General features: G+C 38.3%; 1 protein-coding gene across 2 annotated transcripts in view; it reads left to right on the top strand.

Annotated features, from left to right (window-relative positions):
- Positions 1-6,830: 6,830 nt before the first annotated feature.
- The window catches only part of LOC128027558 (LIM domain-binding protein 2), a 60,894-nt gene continuing 50,139 nt past the window's right edge, over positions 6,831-17,585 (top strand). For both annotated transcript variants that reach the window (XM_052615282.1, XM_052615281.1), the window contains exon 1: positions 6,831-7,066. In XM_052615282.1, the coding sequence (XP_052471242.1) occupies positions 6,935-7,066 (132 nt within the window). In that variant the 5' untranslated portion in view covers positions 6,831-6,934. The remainder of the gene's footprint in view (positions 7,067-17,585) is intronic.

Genomic DNA, 17,585 nt, shown 5'->3' with positions numbered 1-17,585 from the left:
AATTATCCTAATTTTGAGATAATATTGTCAGCAGTCCTTCAAAAATGTGTTTGTGTTTATTAATGCTAAAATGTCTCTCATGTGACACATTTTCTGTCTTTGGAAAGTTTCAGATTGAATGAAGCTTAAATTATGATGTTTTTGTTCATTTTGTTATTTATTTCTTAATTAATTTATTTGTGAGAAAAAAACTATATTGTTTATCTCTGCAGTAATGGCTGTTTTCTCTGCAAATGCTCAACTATTTGTATCTAATACAAATAGGGAAACAAAATTGAAATGCGTCTTTCAATTAGAATTTTTTAACTTAAATAATGAAATAAAATATGAAGCTTCAAAGTTTAAGCTTTTTTTTTATACCACCCCCCCCCCCCCCCTTTATCCAAAGGAGAGAGAAAAAAATCACTCTTGGCAATATGCAAATAAGGCTGCAAGCTATTACGATGCTAATGAGATTCTCCAGCAAAACTAGCAGTTCCTCCTCGAGCACTGGGGTACATTTCATCCATATTCAGAAAACATTAGAGTGAGTATATTTGTGTGTGTGTGTGTGTGTGTTTGTGTGTGCGTGCGTGCGTGCGTGCGTGTATGTCCTAGGTCAAAATCACAATGTTCGATGCCTCTGTTCTTGTATTTATCCTTGTGTCCTGCAGTGAAGATTTGTGTAATTACTCATTGGCAAGATCACACAATTGTTCATTATTAATTTCAGTAAGTTTGTTTGTGTTGATGAAGATGCTTTTTCATAAACTGAATAAAGTAAATTGATCTTCAAGGCTTGATGATGTTGCTGTTTTTCAGAAACTATTATTATATGTTTTTGAGAATTTTGGGGAAAAAAGCAGAATGGATGTTTGATTGCTAAGTATGTGGATTTTTACATTCAGCAACATTAAAACTGTGGTAATCATGGATACACCATAATAATTAACCACAATGAAAACAAAACAAAAAATCATAAAATTAATTTTCACGGACCCCATGAATTTAGGATGCCTATTTCATCTATGCGCCAGTAAATAAATAAAGTCTGTAATGGTAGATAAACTTCGGTGATAAATCTAGCAAGAAGATTTCTGCAGGTAAAAGCTGTGTTTATGTTTGTGTGTGTGTGTGTGTGTGTGTGTGTTTGGGTTCAAACCTGCCGAGAAGGCGGCATCCGCCACGCACCATGGTACGTTACCATAGTAACAGTGGGGAGCCTGGTGAAGGATTGTCTATATGTGTCCTGACCCATTTCGATTTCCCCCAGAAGTGCTCTTCCTCTTTCACCTTACCAAATACAGTATATCTCTCTCTACACCACTAACTCCACGCTTGGGCTGTACTTCTAATAAATAAATAAAAACACTCCAATTCCAGTCCCTCTCATCTTACACCCCGAATTAAAAGTAGATGTCAACCAAAGAAAAGACCCATAGCCTTAAAAAAGTACTTTGGACAAACAATCCCATTCCTTTTGGGAATGTTGAATGGAATGGTTCTGAGATATTAAATAATGTAATTTTTAATTAAGAGTTTTATTAATAGATTTTCACCCCAACTTTCATAATTACCTATCTCTGTGACTGGAGTGTTTGTAGTTGAACTTTCATTTGTCTAAGATGGCTAAGCCTCAAATACTTCAACAGAACACGCAATATAGAAAGAAAAAAAAATGGATTATGGTTAATAAGCATAAATTGAAAGAAATGGATTTCAGAGAGCATTTGTGGCCTTGAAAAGGCTTCTAAAACTCAGTATGAAAAGATATGTATTAGCATTAGATTAACAAATTAGCATTAAAATAAAATAAATAGACCTCATCAAAATTATTTTCCAATTCTGAAAAACACCAGCAACCTTCTTTTCAGTTTTCAAGGATGTTTGTACAGCACTATTTGTATCTATTTACAACTAATGCAGCCAAACTTGAGAAGCCTCAGGTGTGGCCATTACTCTGATATATAGCAATTTGGTGCGATACAATTGCTGTATTATTTTAATTGTAAGATATACAGGTTATTTCAGAAATTATAATGTATTAGGATGTTGTGCCATATTAACAAAAATGCACAATCACATATGGAGATTAAACCTATATAAGACAAAGCCTTACAATGTGGGATTAATAGTGTTGTTAGTATATGCTGTCCATTTTTCAGTCTAGTTCAACAAGGGTTAACATGCACCCAGGCATTACATCTGTCCTCTATATCTGCAGACAATATATTTAGTTAAATTTCTTCTAGTGTCCCTGTATATCATTTTAGGTACGTGTTTTTGTTAGATTTTGACCACATAAAACCATGTATCAACCTTTTGAATATTTTTATATTATATATTTAATTTTGCTGCACTCGATACTCACACACTTGGACAGTAATAAAACATATGTATGGATATTGTTTGTTGACTTCAGCTCAGCATTTAATTTATATTATATATTTAATTTTGCTGCACTCGATACTCACACACTTGGACAGTAACAAAACATATGTATGGATATTGTTTGTTGACTTCAGCTCAGCATTTAATTTATATTATATATTTAATTTTGCTGCACTCGATACTCACACACTTGGACAGTAACAAAACATATGTATGGATATTGTTTGTTGACTTCAGCTCAGCATTTAACACTGTCATTCCCTCCGAGGAAAACAAAACTTGGAGACTTGGACATTAACACCTCCCTCTGCAACTGGATTATGGACTTTCTGACCAACAGACCTCAGCATGTTAGGGCAGGCCACACCTGCTCCACCACCATCACACTCAACACCGGTGTACCACAGGGCAGTGTACTGAGCCCATTCCTCTACTCACTCTATACCCACGACTGCAAGCCTGTGCATGGATCCAACTCCATCATCAAGTTTGCAGATGACAACACGGTGATTGGCCTCATCAGAGACAATGATGAGACTGCCTACAGGGAGGAGGATCCATTTGCACACTGGAATATTTTTCTATGCACTTTTAAATATCCATTGCACTAGTGTAAAATATGTTAATATTTCTGCTTATAGTGTACATTCACTTATTACATAATCCATCTGTATACTATGTTCATAGCACACATATCTCTATATCATTCTGATAGTATTTAAAGATCGACGAATGGAATGAGACCTGGTATCACTATGTCGGAGACATGCTAGCTTTCCCAAGGTAGATGAGCTTAAGGTGGTTACAAACATCTGGGTTTAAATTGATTTGATTACACTGAAGCTCTCACAGCAGGTGGCTATGTTAAGAGGCATGACATTAGCCAACCAGGTGCCGAGTGCTGCCAATCACAACACACACTGGCCCAGCTAACCAATCACAGCACATTTTCAGATTTTCGTATTTCAGAAGGTGGGCCTTCATTTGATACAGGAACTATTCAAGCCGTTCATGCCAGACTCCTTCATGATGATTGTGAAGTTTTTACATTGTTGTAGGGATGCGCTGCCGAAGATCCCTCGCCGCTGGGCTGCCAGCGAGCATGGCATAGCAGTCTGGCTCCGGGGGTGCTCGAGACGGTGGGCTGGAGTGAGTTGCCGGTGATGGACGAACTTGCTGCTGAAAATTGCCCAAAATTGGAGCAGTCGCCGTCCACCGTGGTGGCGGAGGTGTGTCGTGCCGTCCACCGAAGGTCATCCAGTGCCACCCCCAGGCACAGTGAAAGAGTTTACACAGCTGGTGGAGGGCCTAGCGGCAGTGCGTCTGGGAGCCAATTTTATTTTATTTTTTTCCCCTCTCTCGTCTCTGTCGCTCCTCATCCTTCCATCTCCTTTTCTCTCGCCTCGTCTGTCCTACCCCCAGGTTCCCGCAGGCCACCATGAGCGGCCCCCCCCCCCGGAGGGAGGGGGGGTAGAGCGCAGTCTCGGGAGTACCCCCCCAGCCTGCGAGGGCCAAGAGCCATGGGAACGGAGCAAGGCCGGTGGAGTGATTGGAAAATGAGCAACACCTGCTCCACTCGCCGGTCTCGCATCCCACAGAGGAGATCATAAGGATACAAAAGAGGAGCGACGATAGTGAAGGATGAGAGAGGACCAGGCCTGGGCTTTATTTTGTGTTTTTGTTTGGGCGCGACAGTCGTTCATGAGGGGCTGTCGCACTGTTTTGTTTATTTTGGTTATTAAAGATTCATTTGAATGTCCACCGGTTCCAGCCTCCTCCTTCCCGAGATTGTGAAGTTTGTATACTGTTACAATGTGAAAAATAATGTGTTTTCTATTACACCTCCAAAACAAAATCAAGACTTTGTAAAAGAGCATTATAGGACCCCTTTAAAAATCTGTAAATTATGTCCATAGTACTGCCTTTTCTGTATATTTATTGTACATTTGTAACATATTGTAGCCACTTTATATCCTGTACTTACTGCTTATTGCGCTGCTGGTTACTTTATTTTGTTGCCTTGTACCTTACATGTGCAATAAAGGTGAATCAATCTAATAAAATTCATACATTGTATCATTAAGCAAGTGTGACACATACCCAGTTCTTGCTGCCACTAACCTGTTACCCAGCAAACAGGAAGAATCCAGCTCTATGTAAAGGTTGTAGAAATTCGCGAAGATGTTAGGTGTAGCCCAGCCTGCAGCTCTGCAGATATCTGCTAGAGAATTGCCATGTGCCAATGGAGGAGGCTAGAAACCAGGTGGAGCACGGATCACCTTGGGATTGGTATGCCAAAACAATGGCATCCACTATCCAGTGGGCCAATGTCTGCTTAGAGATAGGCTTCCACTTTTGCTGGCCTCTGTAGCAGACATAGAGCAGCTCACCGAAAATGCTTGCAGGTCCCTGACCCTTTTGATGGAGGTGAGTGTGGTCACGACTCTGATCATATATATTCTGGGTTATTCTCACTAAGAAGAACACCAGTCAGTGTTCCAAAGATCTGGACGCAGGTGCTATATGAAGGTCCTAAAGAAGGTCCTTCCTCAGGTGGATCTGCCATGGGGGGGCTGTCATGAGGAGCATGTGTTCCGAAAACCAGGTCTGGGTGGGCCAGTAAGGCACATCCAGCAAGACCTGTTCCTCATCATCCTTGAATTTGCACAGTGCCTGTGCAAGAAGACTTACTAGGGGAAACAGTCAAGGCCCTCTCCAGGACTCCAAGGCTGCCCACCCTGGAGGCAGGACAAGTGGGTATGTGCAGCGGTACATCCTGGGAGGACAGAATGTGCAGCAGCACATCAGTGTGATGGTCATGCGATTTGTGCCACAGCGCAATGCCCATCTCAGGACTCGGCTGTGTAACCAGTGCAGAGGTGGTCTCATATAGAGCAATCTGAACAGAGTGACTGTGGCTGCAGATGCCATATGCCCCAGGAACCTATGAAATTGCCTCTGTGGTACCACCGTCCTGCCTCTGAAGGAACTCAGAGTTTGTTGGTGAGACACAAAGTAATTTTGACCGAGTCCAGCTCCAAAATGAGAAAAGAGATTCTCTGCATGGAGGAGAGCTTGCTCTTTTCCCAGTTGATCCAAAGCACCAAATGGCTGAGGGGCTGAAGAAACAGGTCCCTGTGATCGCACAGCATCTTGAACAGAACCTTTTGAAGGGCCCATTTCAAGACTTGCAGATCCAGGCACATTCTACATACCTTTTGTGGTGCAGCGGAACATATCAACCCAAATATGTGTGCAACGCATTTTACGGAGGATGAGGACTGTTTCCTGTGAGAGAAGCCAACAACATGATGTTTTATTAACAAATGTCAGGAGGAGCATGCCCAGATAATCAACGCGGCCAATTCACCATCAGTAATCACATCATCTATCCAACCACCGAGACAAAACCACTGTAAATAATCATAGCAGCCATAACTACATTCTCGTGAAACCATTGTCTGTTTCTATAAAGTGGGGCAGTTCCATATTTGCAAGGACAGTATGGTGCTTCTGACTCACAGCCTGTAAGTATGTTTACATATTTAAAGGATTTGCCACTGATGATTCAAAAGCAAGTTTTGAGCTGTGTAGAGTAGAGCTTGTAGTTTGTCGTTTCTCCAATCACAAATGCAGACATGGTATTATGTTTATGCAGTGTGATACGCAACGCAATGCATAATAAGACAGTGTAAGTCATTATAATCATAATAGTTTTTATCCCCACTGGATGCAACAGATGCCTCGTTTGTAATGGGTTTTATTGTTTTTGTCTTGTTGTGCCGGGACTCATGTCATAACAGTATGGTGAGGGTCGTAACATTTCTGAAACACGCTTGAGGCATTCGTCCAATCACAACGCACTGGATAGCTAACCAATCAGAGCACACTTTGCTTTTCAGACCGATGAGGTTTGTAAAAAACGATGCACTTCAGAAAGGCGGGGCATAGAGTAGAAACAGTAATGTACAGTATGTGAAAAATATTTTTTAATATTAAACAGCATAAGCACATTTAATTACACCAAATCTCGCCTTGGGCGCCAAATAACCTAGAGCCGGCCCTGATTCTACATGTACACATTTGGCAGAAACTTTTATCCAAAGCAACTGACACTGCTTTTAATGTATTTAAGCAGTTCTTGCTCTTCCTGGGAATAGTACCCATAACTTTGCTGACCCAACACTGCTAAAAGAAAACAGTTATTGACGAATAGTCATTGTGACTCCCCATGTGACAACTAGTCCCGGTTGTGTACAAAACTGCCACGCTAATTTAAAAGTTACCGAGCACAAACATTAGCAAAAAAAGGCCAGTAGTTTTTGGTGGAATGGTAAGACTTGCTTAGCTCACCCTCAAAAATGTTCCAGTGCAGCCTGCGGCTATCCAATGAGAGCCCAGCCCTCCTCCCCCTGCTCTCCTCTCCCGCCTCCTGCGCGAGCTCTCATCTCCGCTCCGCGTGCAGCCACTGACTGCTGCTGTCTCGCGGCGTTTGGAGATCTTGCACGCGCGCTGTATGGATGCTGAAGCTTTGGCGCTTCTGTAAACGCGACACGGAATCAACATGTCCAACCCTCCGCACGACCCATTCTACTCGTCCCCTTTCGGACCGTTCTATCGGAGACATTCACCGTACATGGTGCAGCCTGATTACAGAATCTATGAGATGAACAAACGACTCCAGTCCCGGACAGAGGTGAGTTTAGAATCACTCCACATGAGACAGTGACAGCTGTAGTTCGGAAAAAGTTATGTTAGCCATTGCGTTTGCAAAATTATTTTCATCCTTTCCTATTTGGACAAAATTTAGAGCGTTTCCAATTCACTTCCATATAATTATTTCCAACTACGGGGAAACAGTTGAGCATTTTATGTATAAATATATAAATATGTTTCTCAAGGCCTTTTTTATCTACATAATTTAGGCACTGTATAGCCCTACAAGCAACCACTTTGATCACTAATTAAAATCCACATGGAGGTAGTAAGTTAATGAACAGCGCACGAGCGCAGAGCAATGAACTGTTTTAAATAAAGATTTAAGAATTAACTTCAACAATAAAAACTACACAAGCATGGCAACTAATAACCTGACTGATGATTTTTAGGGTGAAGGAAATTAGTAAAATTGGTGAAAGATGTCAAAAAGCACTTAATGGAAAAGCATCTAAGAGAGTTTGATTTGCTATGTAAGAGAAAACATACAGTCCCACAAACTTTCCTGCAAAAGTGATGTCAGCATTGGACTGAAAAGCATTACTTGATTTCAGTATTTAAGATGCATTCAACATCTGCTTGTTGTCAGCACCAAACAGATGATCTTTAATGTTGTGGAAAGGTGAAAATTCAAGGTAACATGATAACATTAGAATTTAGTCTATTTGAATTTCACTTCACCAAAACCAAAACAGTCAAATAATTGTTGTCAAGTTAACCATATATTTCTCATTCTTAAATGTTTAATTAATAACAAAAATATAATCTTCATTGTTGTTGTGTATGGCATTTAACATTAATGGAACTTTGCAATCTGACGCAGAGATCAGATTAAATAGTTTTATAAATATAAATGCCCACAGATCTCAGTAATGGTGAAAACAAACAAGCATAATAATATTTTAGCATCACCACACACACACACACACACACACACACAAACAAAAACTAACAGTGACAACAGAAACAGCATGAATAAATCCAACAAACACTAAAACAATAATCCTATAACAGTAAACATGTCCTTTATTTATTCTGCAGTGCATGTTGGGAACTAACATATACACTTAGCAAATCAGCAGTACTGTTCTATATTAAGTTCATTCAGACATCTCTGAGTTTGGGGGAATATTGTTGGTCTAACATGTGCTTTTATGTACATTCAAAGTCATTTTCATTTCCTTGTATCTGTGACTCAGAAAACCCATATGCTGGATGAACTGTAACTGCATGCCTTTTTTAAACAGTGAATTCAGTTTAATGACTGCAAACAAATCATGGCTTTTATGCACTTGAAACACTTCCAGGATTTGTACCCCATTTATTGTGCTTTTAAAATAATACAGTACAACAGCTGTAAATAATAGCTGTAAATATTTGTGCCGTTGTACACGGACGCATCTGTAATGCTTATCCCAATGGAAAATAGTTTTCTTCAAAGATCTGCTGGTAACAATGCAAGTATGTCCACAAATTTCCCTTTGGTTTCCTCTTGCAACCTCTAACTCCTCAAACCATCTCTGAATTCCACTTCACCTGTCAAAAAAATTACTATATTTTTTGCTATCACAATCAGCTTGTGAAGTTATACTGTTATACAGAACAGGTTTTGAAAATGATCTTAATTGTCCCGTTGAAAATCAGCATTAAATAAGCTAATGAGTTACACTGTAGCCTATTGCTGTTGCAGTTCTGGCATGTGAGCCTCTGCTCATGTGTTTGATGGAGGTGTTGTAACTTTAAGGAGACTTGGGCTGTATTGCAGAGATGCAATGAAACAACATCATGAATAATGCATAAGCGACGGCCCAAACCCTGAACACTTCCATTCTGAAACGCCACTTACCAAACAGCCTATATTAAACATGTGCCAATATATCATTTTAATCTTCACAACCTCATTTTGGCATAAAAGGGCATTTGCTAAGATTAAATCTTTACATGTGTGATTGATCTTGATAAGATATTTCATTGTGAGGGTAACAATAAGTTTAGTTGATGAATGTGTTTTGCTTCGGGAAACTTGTGCAATCTGGGACTCAAACAGAAAGAAAATATAATTAAGAAAAAAATATATTTGTAAAAAAGTAAATACATTGTTATTAGAATTAATAATTAACTCTTTGAATCACACTTTGTATCACAGCAATCAGTTCAGCAATGTTTATCGGTTTTTGCAACATATACTGTGCACCACTAAGCAGTTGCATCATTCTAGAAAAAATCTGGAACAAACATTCTGACACCTTGTTTGCTGTTTTATACCTGCAACATTTGGTACCTCCAATGTTTTCATGTTTCTTTGAGAGTTTTGTATAGATTGGTAGGCTCAACTGAACAAACATATCTGCTCTGTGTGCACATATCCATCTAGCAGATGGTAGAAATGTTCAAAAAAGGTCTGATATCTTGCATCCCTTTTGTAAATTGTAGCATGTATCGGTCTAGCGCCTTGCCATAACAATGCAACTCTATTGCTAATATCTTTGCAAACAGTGAGTGCAGTATTTATTAACCAAGGCCGCTGATGTGCATTTGAAGCCAGTGGTAATTTAGCACAGATTTTACAAGGGAGAGTTCCCCCCACAGCCATCCATCATGTAGACATGCAGACTTTCTTAGTTTAAGAGTTGCAGGCAAAAACTGAAACAACAGGGGGAGCGAAGCACCAAAGTAGCCAGTCAAACAAAGGTGTTTTAATAACCACTTGGCTCTATAGTTCTCTGCATCAGTCATTTAATGACTGAACATTAAAGCTAGCTAATCGATGTATTAGTTCTTAAAAACATGAGAATTATGCTCCATGGTGCACATCACATGACTGGAGTGAAAGTAGAATTGGACAAAAGCAGGAAGGAGTTAGGAAAGCTAGACAAGAGGGCTCAAGAGTCCCGACTCTTGACTCGAGAGTTCTCAGTACAGAATCTGGTGATTGATGTATTTTATTGTCCAGAGGCTAAAACTGTTCAGCCCACTTGCTGGCAGCAAACTAACTTCAGAGCATAGCGGTTAGAGCTTTGCGTTTTAAAGAGCACCAGAGAGTTTGTCATGTAATGGAAAATTTTTATAATATATAGTTCAAATATTTTCTCAAATCCCAGCTTAATATCTTGAAGTAACAAATCTTTAATCAGGTGATTCCCCTGAAAGTATAAATAATGTTATTCTATGGTGGTATCAAAACATTACTGTTTGTTGCTATCTGATACATCTAGATCTTTAAAGTCAAAAGTGTTTTTTGGCTGTTATTATAAATATGTTACCCTTACGGTTAGGGATGTCAAATTTCGATTATTTCCATGATCGATCGTCGTTTAAATTAACGATCAATTAATCGATTAATCGTTAACCATAATACTGCAAAATGCGTCTATTGCAGGCACACAGTCAGCGGTATGACAGGATGTGCAAAAGCCACACACACACACAAAACGCTTTCTCACTTGAATTAAAGAGGTTTTAGTCTGAATAAAATGCTAGTAGCAGGATTATAAAATGAATAGATGCGATTATGATCATTTGATAAAATGAAGAGAGCGCGCCATACTTTTGAGGTCATTTTACTTTGTTGACAGTTTCCAATCCCGCACGGAGAACGCTGAACGCGCCTCTTTAAATGGTTTTGTGGTGCTCGTTGTTGTATTTTAAAGCACAATTGCGATGTTTTCAACTGACATTATTGTATAAAATTATCCGAAATGTGGAGCGCGTGTGACTGCGCTGCACATTAAGTGAACTACATCGGCGCTGCTGCACCAAAACACACTGTTGCTCACATTAATTTGATCCTGCTGGATTCTGTCCTAGAAAATGTCAGATTTTTTAAAATCCGGCATACAGCGCATTAGATCGTGACAGTGCATGCGTGCAGTCGAGGATGAGCGAGCGCGGATTTGGCTAGATTTATTTGGAGGTTATTGCTCATGTCTCATTCGGCACAAATCGAAATGTTTCCATATTCGCAATGTATTTGAATGTTAAACTATTATTTATAATGTAAACTAGGCTTGTACTTAACACGCATTCGCATATAGACGGAAAAGATGATCCTCTTCATATGAGCAAAAACGTCCTTGGCATAACAGCAGAGTGGACCGGTATACTACGGTCTATTTAAACTGAATGCTCCAGGAATGTGTCGGTCACAGCGCCTATGAATCGCTGTTTTGAATCCAGCAATTATTTATTTAGAAATGATAAGATCTGATTATGACAAGTGTGGTATAAAAGCTTTGTTTATTAGAGGAATAATAGGTTAACTGGAAAATGTTACATCGCGACCATGCTTTTGGACCCCATAGTCTTCATTTACGCGGCTTTGTTCTGGTTTGCCGGTTGGTCACGAATTTCCACAAATTCAGTATATTTAGGCATTGTTTCTTTTCCTAAATCTTCATAGTCTAACCCTCTAATTTCCCAGGTTTATTTTATTATCTTTCGCTTTTAATAACTGTTTTCGCATCTCTTACAGTGGTAAAAATGGGAAGGGAAATTAAAGATTTCATGAATTAAGAATTCGTTCGATTTATTAATTTGTTCCCTTATTTCACTTAAATCATGGGTTATTTAGGGAACAAAATTAATGAAACATGGACAATTGCCACATTAATAATTCGTAGGAATGAATTAACAAGTTGTAGGAATAAATAGACTACCTGTCCTGTCACTGTGTCCCGCAGCCCTGCAAAGCGCACGATATAAAACAGTTATCTGATGAAATGATTAGTAACTACATTTCTATTGCATTTAATGTTGAAGAACTTTTATGTTGTTTCTATTTAAATGTACTTTAAAGTTTAAATCACATTAAAAGCTTAATTTGTACATTGTGAATGAATGATGATGCTTTTATATATCGTCACCGTCACTCACAGCCGCTCGCACGTGTTGAGTGCGCATGAGCCGCACGCAGCCCAACATTGAATCGGTTAACCGACCATCGATAGCCTTAATCGATTGCATCTCTTATCGACAATTAATCGATCATCGATTAATCGTTGACATCCCTACTTACGGTTATCTATTAGCTTGTATGTTCCAAAACACTGACAAAAAAATTGCCTTTAGAAGATGTATGCATTCAAAATTCAGTCTCTCCATACCTTCAATACAGGGCTTTGTGATGACATCATTCTGTACTTCAGTTTCTCATCAGATTTTCTGCCCAATCAAATGCTTTCAAAAATCTGAAGCATCCCGCCCCCTAAAGATGCTGACTCTTCTGCTGAAATCAATCGCTTGTTCACACATTTAGTATGTTCTATATGGCAAAAGACACATAGCACAATATGTAAGGGATAGGGAGCAATCGGCATAGTTTAAACATGCTTTCCATTGGGGTGAACAAAGTCTGGTTTTGCATCAGTGTCAAGCGAACCCCTGCAGAGTGGATCATATGCATTCATCGGCAGGGACCACAAAACATGTCTGACCCATCTGAACTTTATGCAGAACTCTGTATTTTAAAGCAACAGAGGAGATCAAACAACAAAAACGGTTAGATTTTAGGCATTATATAAACAGCACTGATTGGTAGAAAAGAACATTGGTGCCACACACCTGTATATTACACTATTTTAAACGACACATCGTCAGCTTTTCTAAAATTTTCTTTTTTCTTGTAGTTACAGTTTTAATTCTAAATACAACTAAATAAAAAGGTGATTTTGACAGGCTGCTTTTGTAAAAAGCTATCTTTAAAAAGGGAATGAGCCACTAGATGTCCTGCCCTGACTTCCTGTTTCAGTGTAAATTATGTTAATATATTAAATAACTGGGCACTTCATTTGATTTTAATAAAGGGGGCATGTTTGGGAAACCTGCTTGAAAGAAATAATTTTACACCTTCAAGGTGTGGTTGGCAGTGGCATGTGAAATATTCCACCAGTTAACTGAATGCTGTTAAGGAGTCTTATACTGAATATTTGCAATTCACTTAACAAGAAAATAGTTAGCATTAGTTATAGATAATGATTTGCCTATGGGCATTTCCAACTTAAAACTAGCAGCTTCTCTTGTTCAAGAACTGCTTTTTCTTTTCATGTAAAAGCTGATTTTTTTTTTCCCAGAAACAGTTGGTACGTTTAAGCAGTTTCTAAAACTGCTTGAAATCATGTATACTTGCATGACATGAAAACTCAAATCAGTAGTCTAATAAAAGCTGTTTTTACATGGTGTGTGTCACCATTTGGTAAGATCACATGACCAGCTGAAAAGGTACAGAAGCTTTCACTGGGGCAGGACCTTTTCAAAAGGCACTAATATGCTCCCTTTAGGAACAAATGTACTGCCTCAGTGACAGCTTTTGTACCTGTTTTCTGACTGTATACTGTATACCAAGATGATTCACTCATATTACTATGAATAGGTGAAAGTGCAAAGCACAATATGTTGGAATGAGTCACACCTTCTAAATTTAAGAGCAAATCGCCAGTTAGTTAATTCATTGCATCCCTGCAGCTGTCATTAGAAGCTTTAGAAGTTCACGTCCGATTTTGTTGCTAATTTGAAATAATTGTGATTTTTGCAAGCATTTTTAAGTAGTTTAGGACACTTGCATGCCCCAAATTCTTTCTGCCCAGATGCATTCCAAATATGGCAGCAGAGTGAATTGGCTTTCCCTGAAATGGACTTTAACTTCGTTACCCTGCTGTTTTTGGACAATTTAACTTGCAGAATAAAGTAACCATGGCTGACTGTGAAAAGAACAATTATACAATAGCATGCTTTTGCGCAGCATAAACCAAAATAAAAAGTTATGGATGCACCATTATGACAAAAATCATAACTGTCGATTAATTACTATTATCACAATTAACATTGAATGATGTTTATACCAAAGTTTGATGCAACTGCATGCCATATTTTTATATGAAAATAAACAAGCTGAAAACAATCTAAATGAAAAAAACTTTTCTATAGTATTAAGCCTCAAATGTCAACTATACATCGGATTTTATAAAAAAGTACAAATATGAATGGCTTTATAATGTTATACCAAAACTAAAATTAAAATAATGGGAAAAGCCCTCAATATAAAAATGAAGAAAGATAACATAACAAGTGGAATTTGAATGATTAATTGCTGCTTTGAACGATCATGTAATTGTGGCATCTGTAATTTTAATTGCGATTAGAAATTCGATGACTTGTGCAGCCCTAGACTGACTGCACCTTTAATAGAAGCCATATCGAATTTTGTACACTTTCAAATGTGCATTTCGACATGTTTTCCTTGAGGCTTTCATGCTGAAAGAGCATCAAATCATGTTTGCTTCCATTTAAAATGTTTGCTGGATAACCTGCTGCATAAGCATGTGCAAATAAGCATGCTGGTTTACATTAAGAGGAGGAGTTTCGTCAACATCAGCTGGTATAAGCTCATTAGCATATCACTTCTTAATATTCACAGGGTTGGAAACAGTGAGGATAAAAATAGAGGTCACTAAGAAGACAACAAATGAAAGGCTAATTTTATTAATCTGTCTAATGGTTTTGGAATAGAATGTGTTTATGCAAAGAAGCAGTGCGAGTTCACAGCTGCATTTCGGTTTGATCTGAGGGCGATCGATAATGCAGTTCACTGTGGAGAAACTCAGTCTCAAAATCCTCAAGGTAAAACAATCATCGCAGCTCATCCATAGTCCCATAAGAGCTTAAAAAGGCACCAAATGGCAAATCAGTCTAACCATGTCCATCATCATTTATATTACATGCTGCCTAATTGATTTTGCTGGAAGCAGGTGATGGACAACAGATTGTGTTTTAAGAGCACGTGAAGTCTAGCATAAATTGATGTGCCCAAATTGAAGAGTTTTGTTAAGCTGTGCAGGACTGAGAAATATCTAATGATTTCACTATCAATAATGTATCATTGAATGTTTTAATTTTTAATGGCAGCAGTGGACTTGTAAGTCTTTAAACTTTATTTTGTGCTCTCTATGGGATGAAGATAACGTACAAACCTCTTATCAATTGGGTGCAAAAACAGATTATGGGGTCCCGACTGATATGTGACATATTACATTGAAAACAAAACAAAAAAATGGATTCTCTGGAACAATAAAGGTGGCGTTCAAACTGGCAGGATACTAGGACAATAGTCCCACCTTTTTCCTGCAGCTTTCCCAAAGTTCCTTCCAGGCTACACTGTCGCGCTGATAACAAATAAAGAGGGATCGCCCATTTTTACCAACTTCCTGTTTTCAGACTTTTTCTGTACATATTATATTTTTGATTCCTTTTGTCCAGCCCTGAGTGATGATGTTTTTGAGGAGCCTCAGGGGTGTTATCATTGATAAAATATCAAGTTCTCAGTTGTGTTCTGCATGGGTTGGTTTCTCAAAGCACCTCATCAAAATTTGGATGGGTTGTGAACCTACAATTTTTTTTTCTAAACTAGCTCAAAATGCTTTAATGTTTACTAACACAAATATGCGTTTAAAAACTTATAAACTATCATTCAAAGGTTTGAGGTTGATCTTGGTCTAAGGCTCACCAAGGAAGCATTTATTTGATCAAAAATACAATAAAAACAGTAATATTGTGAAATAATATTATAATAAAAAATTACTGCTTTCAGCTTCAGAATTTTTTGCAGTTATTAATCCAGTCTTTAGTGTCACAATCCTTCTGAAATTATTCTTATATGCTGATTTGTTGCCCAAGAAACTTTTGTTGTTGTTGTTGAAAACAGCCATTCCGCTTAATATTTTTAATGAAGCCGTTACTTTTTGACGAATAGAATATTAAAACGAACAGTGTTTATTTTGAAATAGTAAAAAGTCTCATCACTTTGATCAATCTAATGCATCTTGGCTGAATAAAAGTATTAATATCTTTAAAAAAAAAAAACACTGACCCCAAACTCTTGGACAGTAGTGTATGTATACTGTGCAATGTTGTCTTCAGTGGTCCAGCGCTGTGTGTCATATATGGTGAAGACTTTCTGAAGGGCATTCGTTTACTTCCCCTTTGCCTTATTTAAGTAGCATAATTCAGATCATATGTACCTAACCTTATAACAGTCCCAAATATTGGCAACATTCAGTTGTTCTTAAAAAAAAAAAAAAAACAAACACAGCAAAGCAGATGAGAATAGCTTGCCTGAAAACACCCATAGATGTTGTTTATACCTGTTGTTGTTTACTAAAATGAGGTATCATGAAACGATGCATGAATTATTTACATGCTTACTGCCATTTCTACTGTGGTTTTGGCTTGTTTACATTGTTAGTATTCCCTGAGATCTGTCGGCGGCTGTCACTGATATGTAGGTGGAAGAAGTTCAACAGCAGTTGTTCAAACCCACCGCGTGATTGCCCAAACACAGCTCTGTTCAGCTCATCAAAGACCTTGTGTACATTTCATGAGTCCTGAAAGGTGAGTCTAAATGGACTCTGCCTGGCTGAGGACTTTTTAAATGTCAATTCGCAGATGTGGATATATAAGAACAATTTACACCAATTCCCATGTTGTGTGAATGATTAGGTATGTATGCTAATGTATGTTAATACTCCTCGTAGTATTATTAAGGCTGGATCACACTGCCTCTAAATAAAATCAGTTTTCCAACCATTCTAAAACTGACTGTTGGATTTAGATGTAGTTTTTTTTTTTTTTTTTGTGCAACATTAAAACTGAATTGAATTTCAGGACATTTTAAAAATCTAAATTCAAAACAAAAAAATAAAAATTAGTGGAACTGTTGAAAAAAAAAACTGTTGTGTGTGTGTGTTCTGGTACAATATTGTTTATGAGGACACAAATGTGTATAGTGACATGGGTACTACAACGTAAACCTGGTTTATGAGGACACTTCCCCATAAACCAAAAGGCTAAAAAACATACTACGTGGTGTTTTATAAAATAAAAAAATTGGCAGTAGTTTTCTGTAAGGGGAAGGTTACCAACACAAAAAAAGCCTGTGTGTGTGTGTGTGTGTACGAGCGAGAGAGAGAGAAGTATAAATATTAGTTATTTGGATTGTGTACAATATGTGTTGTAAAAAGCAGCCACTATTGTTATTTACCAAGGATATGGGACGTTGCTGTCTTGCTAAGCTCTTGGATCTAACATAAATCCGAGCTGCTTGGCCCCTGCGGAGCGGTGACTGGGTCGAGAGCCACCATTTGCACATTGATGAATCCCTTTAGATGTTCCAATCAATACGGCTTTATCTTCAGGCAACCCGTGCAGACGCCCATGTTAGTTCACCTGAGGTCCTGAAGGACTGATCGGTGCGCTGTACATCAAAGCTCACTATCAGCTATAGCACGCTAGACAGGTACAATCAGCACTGAAGGCAGGAACCTCTCATTTTACATGTCAGCTACAGATTACTGATCTATCGCCGACTCTCCCTTCGCTGCAGTGTTAAATGTCATCTTTATCAAACATTATCTATGTCTCTGAAATGCAGCAACTTTGGTTTATTACATCAGTCTGTCAAGAACAAATAAAAAAATAAAGAAAATACAAGAATAGAGCAACAGGGGTGC

This window comes from Carassius gibelio, chromosome A14, assembly GCF_023724105.1.
Source record: "Carassius gibelio isolate Cgi1373 ecotype wild population from Czech Republic chromosome A14, carGib1.2-hapl.c, whole genome shotgun sequence".
NCBI classification, from domain to species: Eukaryota; Metazoa; Chordata; class Actinopteri; order Cypriniformes; family Cyprinidae; genus Carassius; species Carassius gibelio.
The sequence above is the reverse complement of the archived record's forward strand: the minus strand, read 5'-3'. Positions and strand labels throughout refer to the sequence as shown.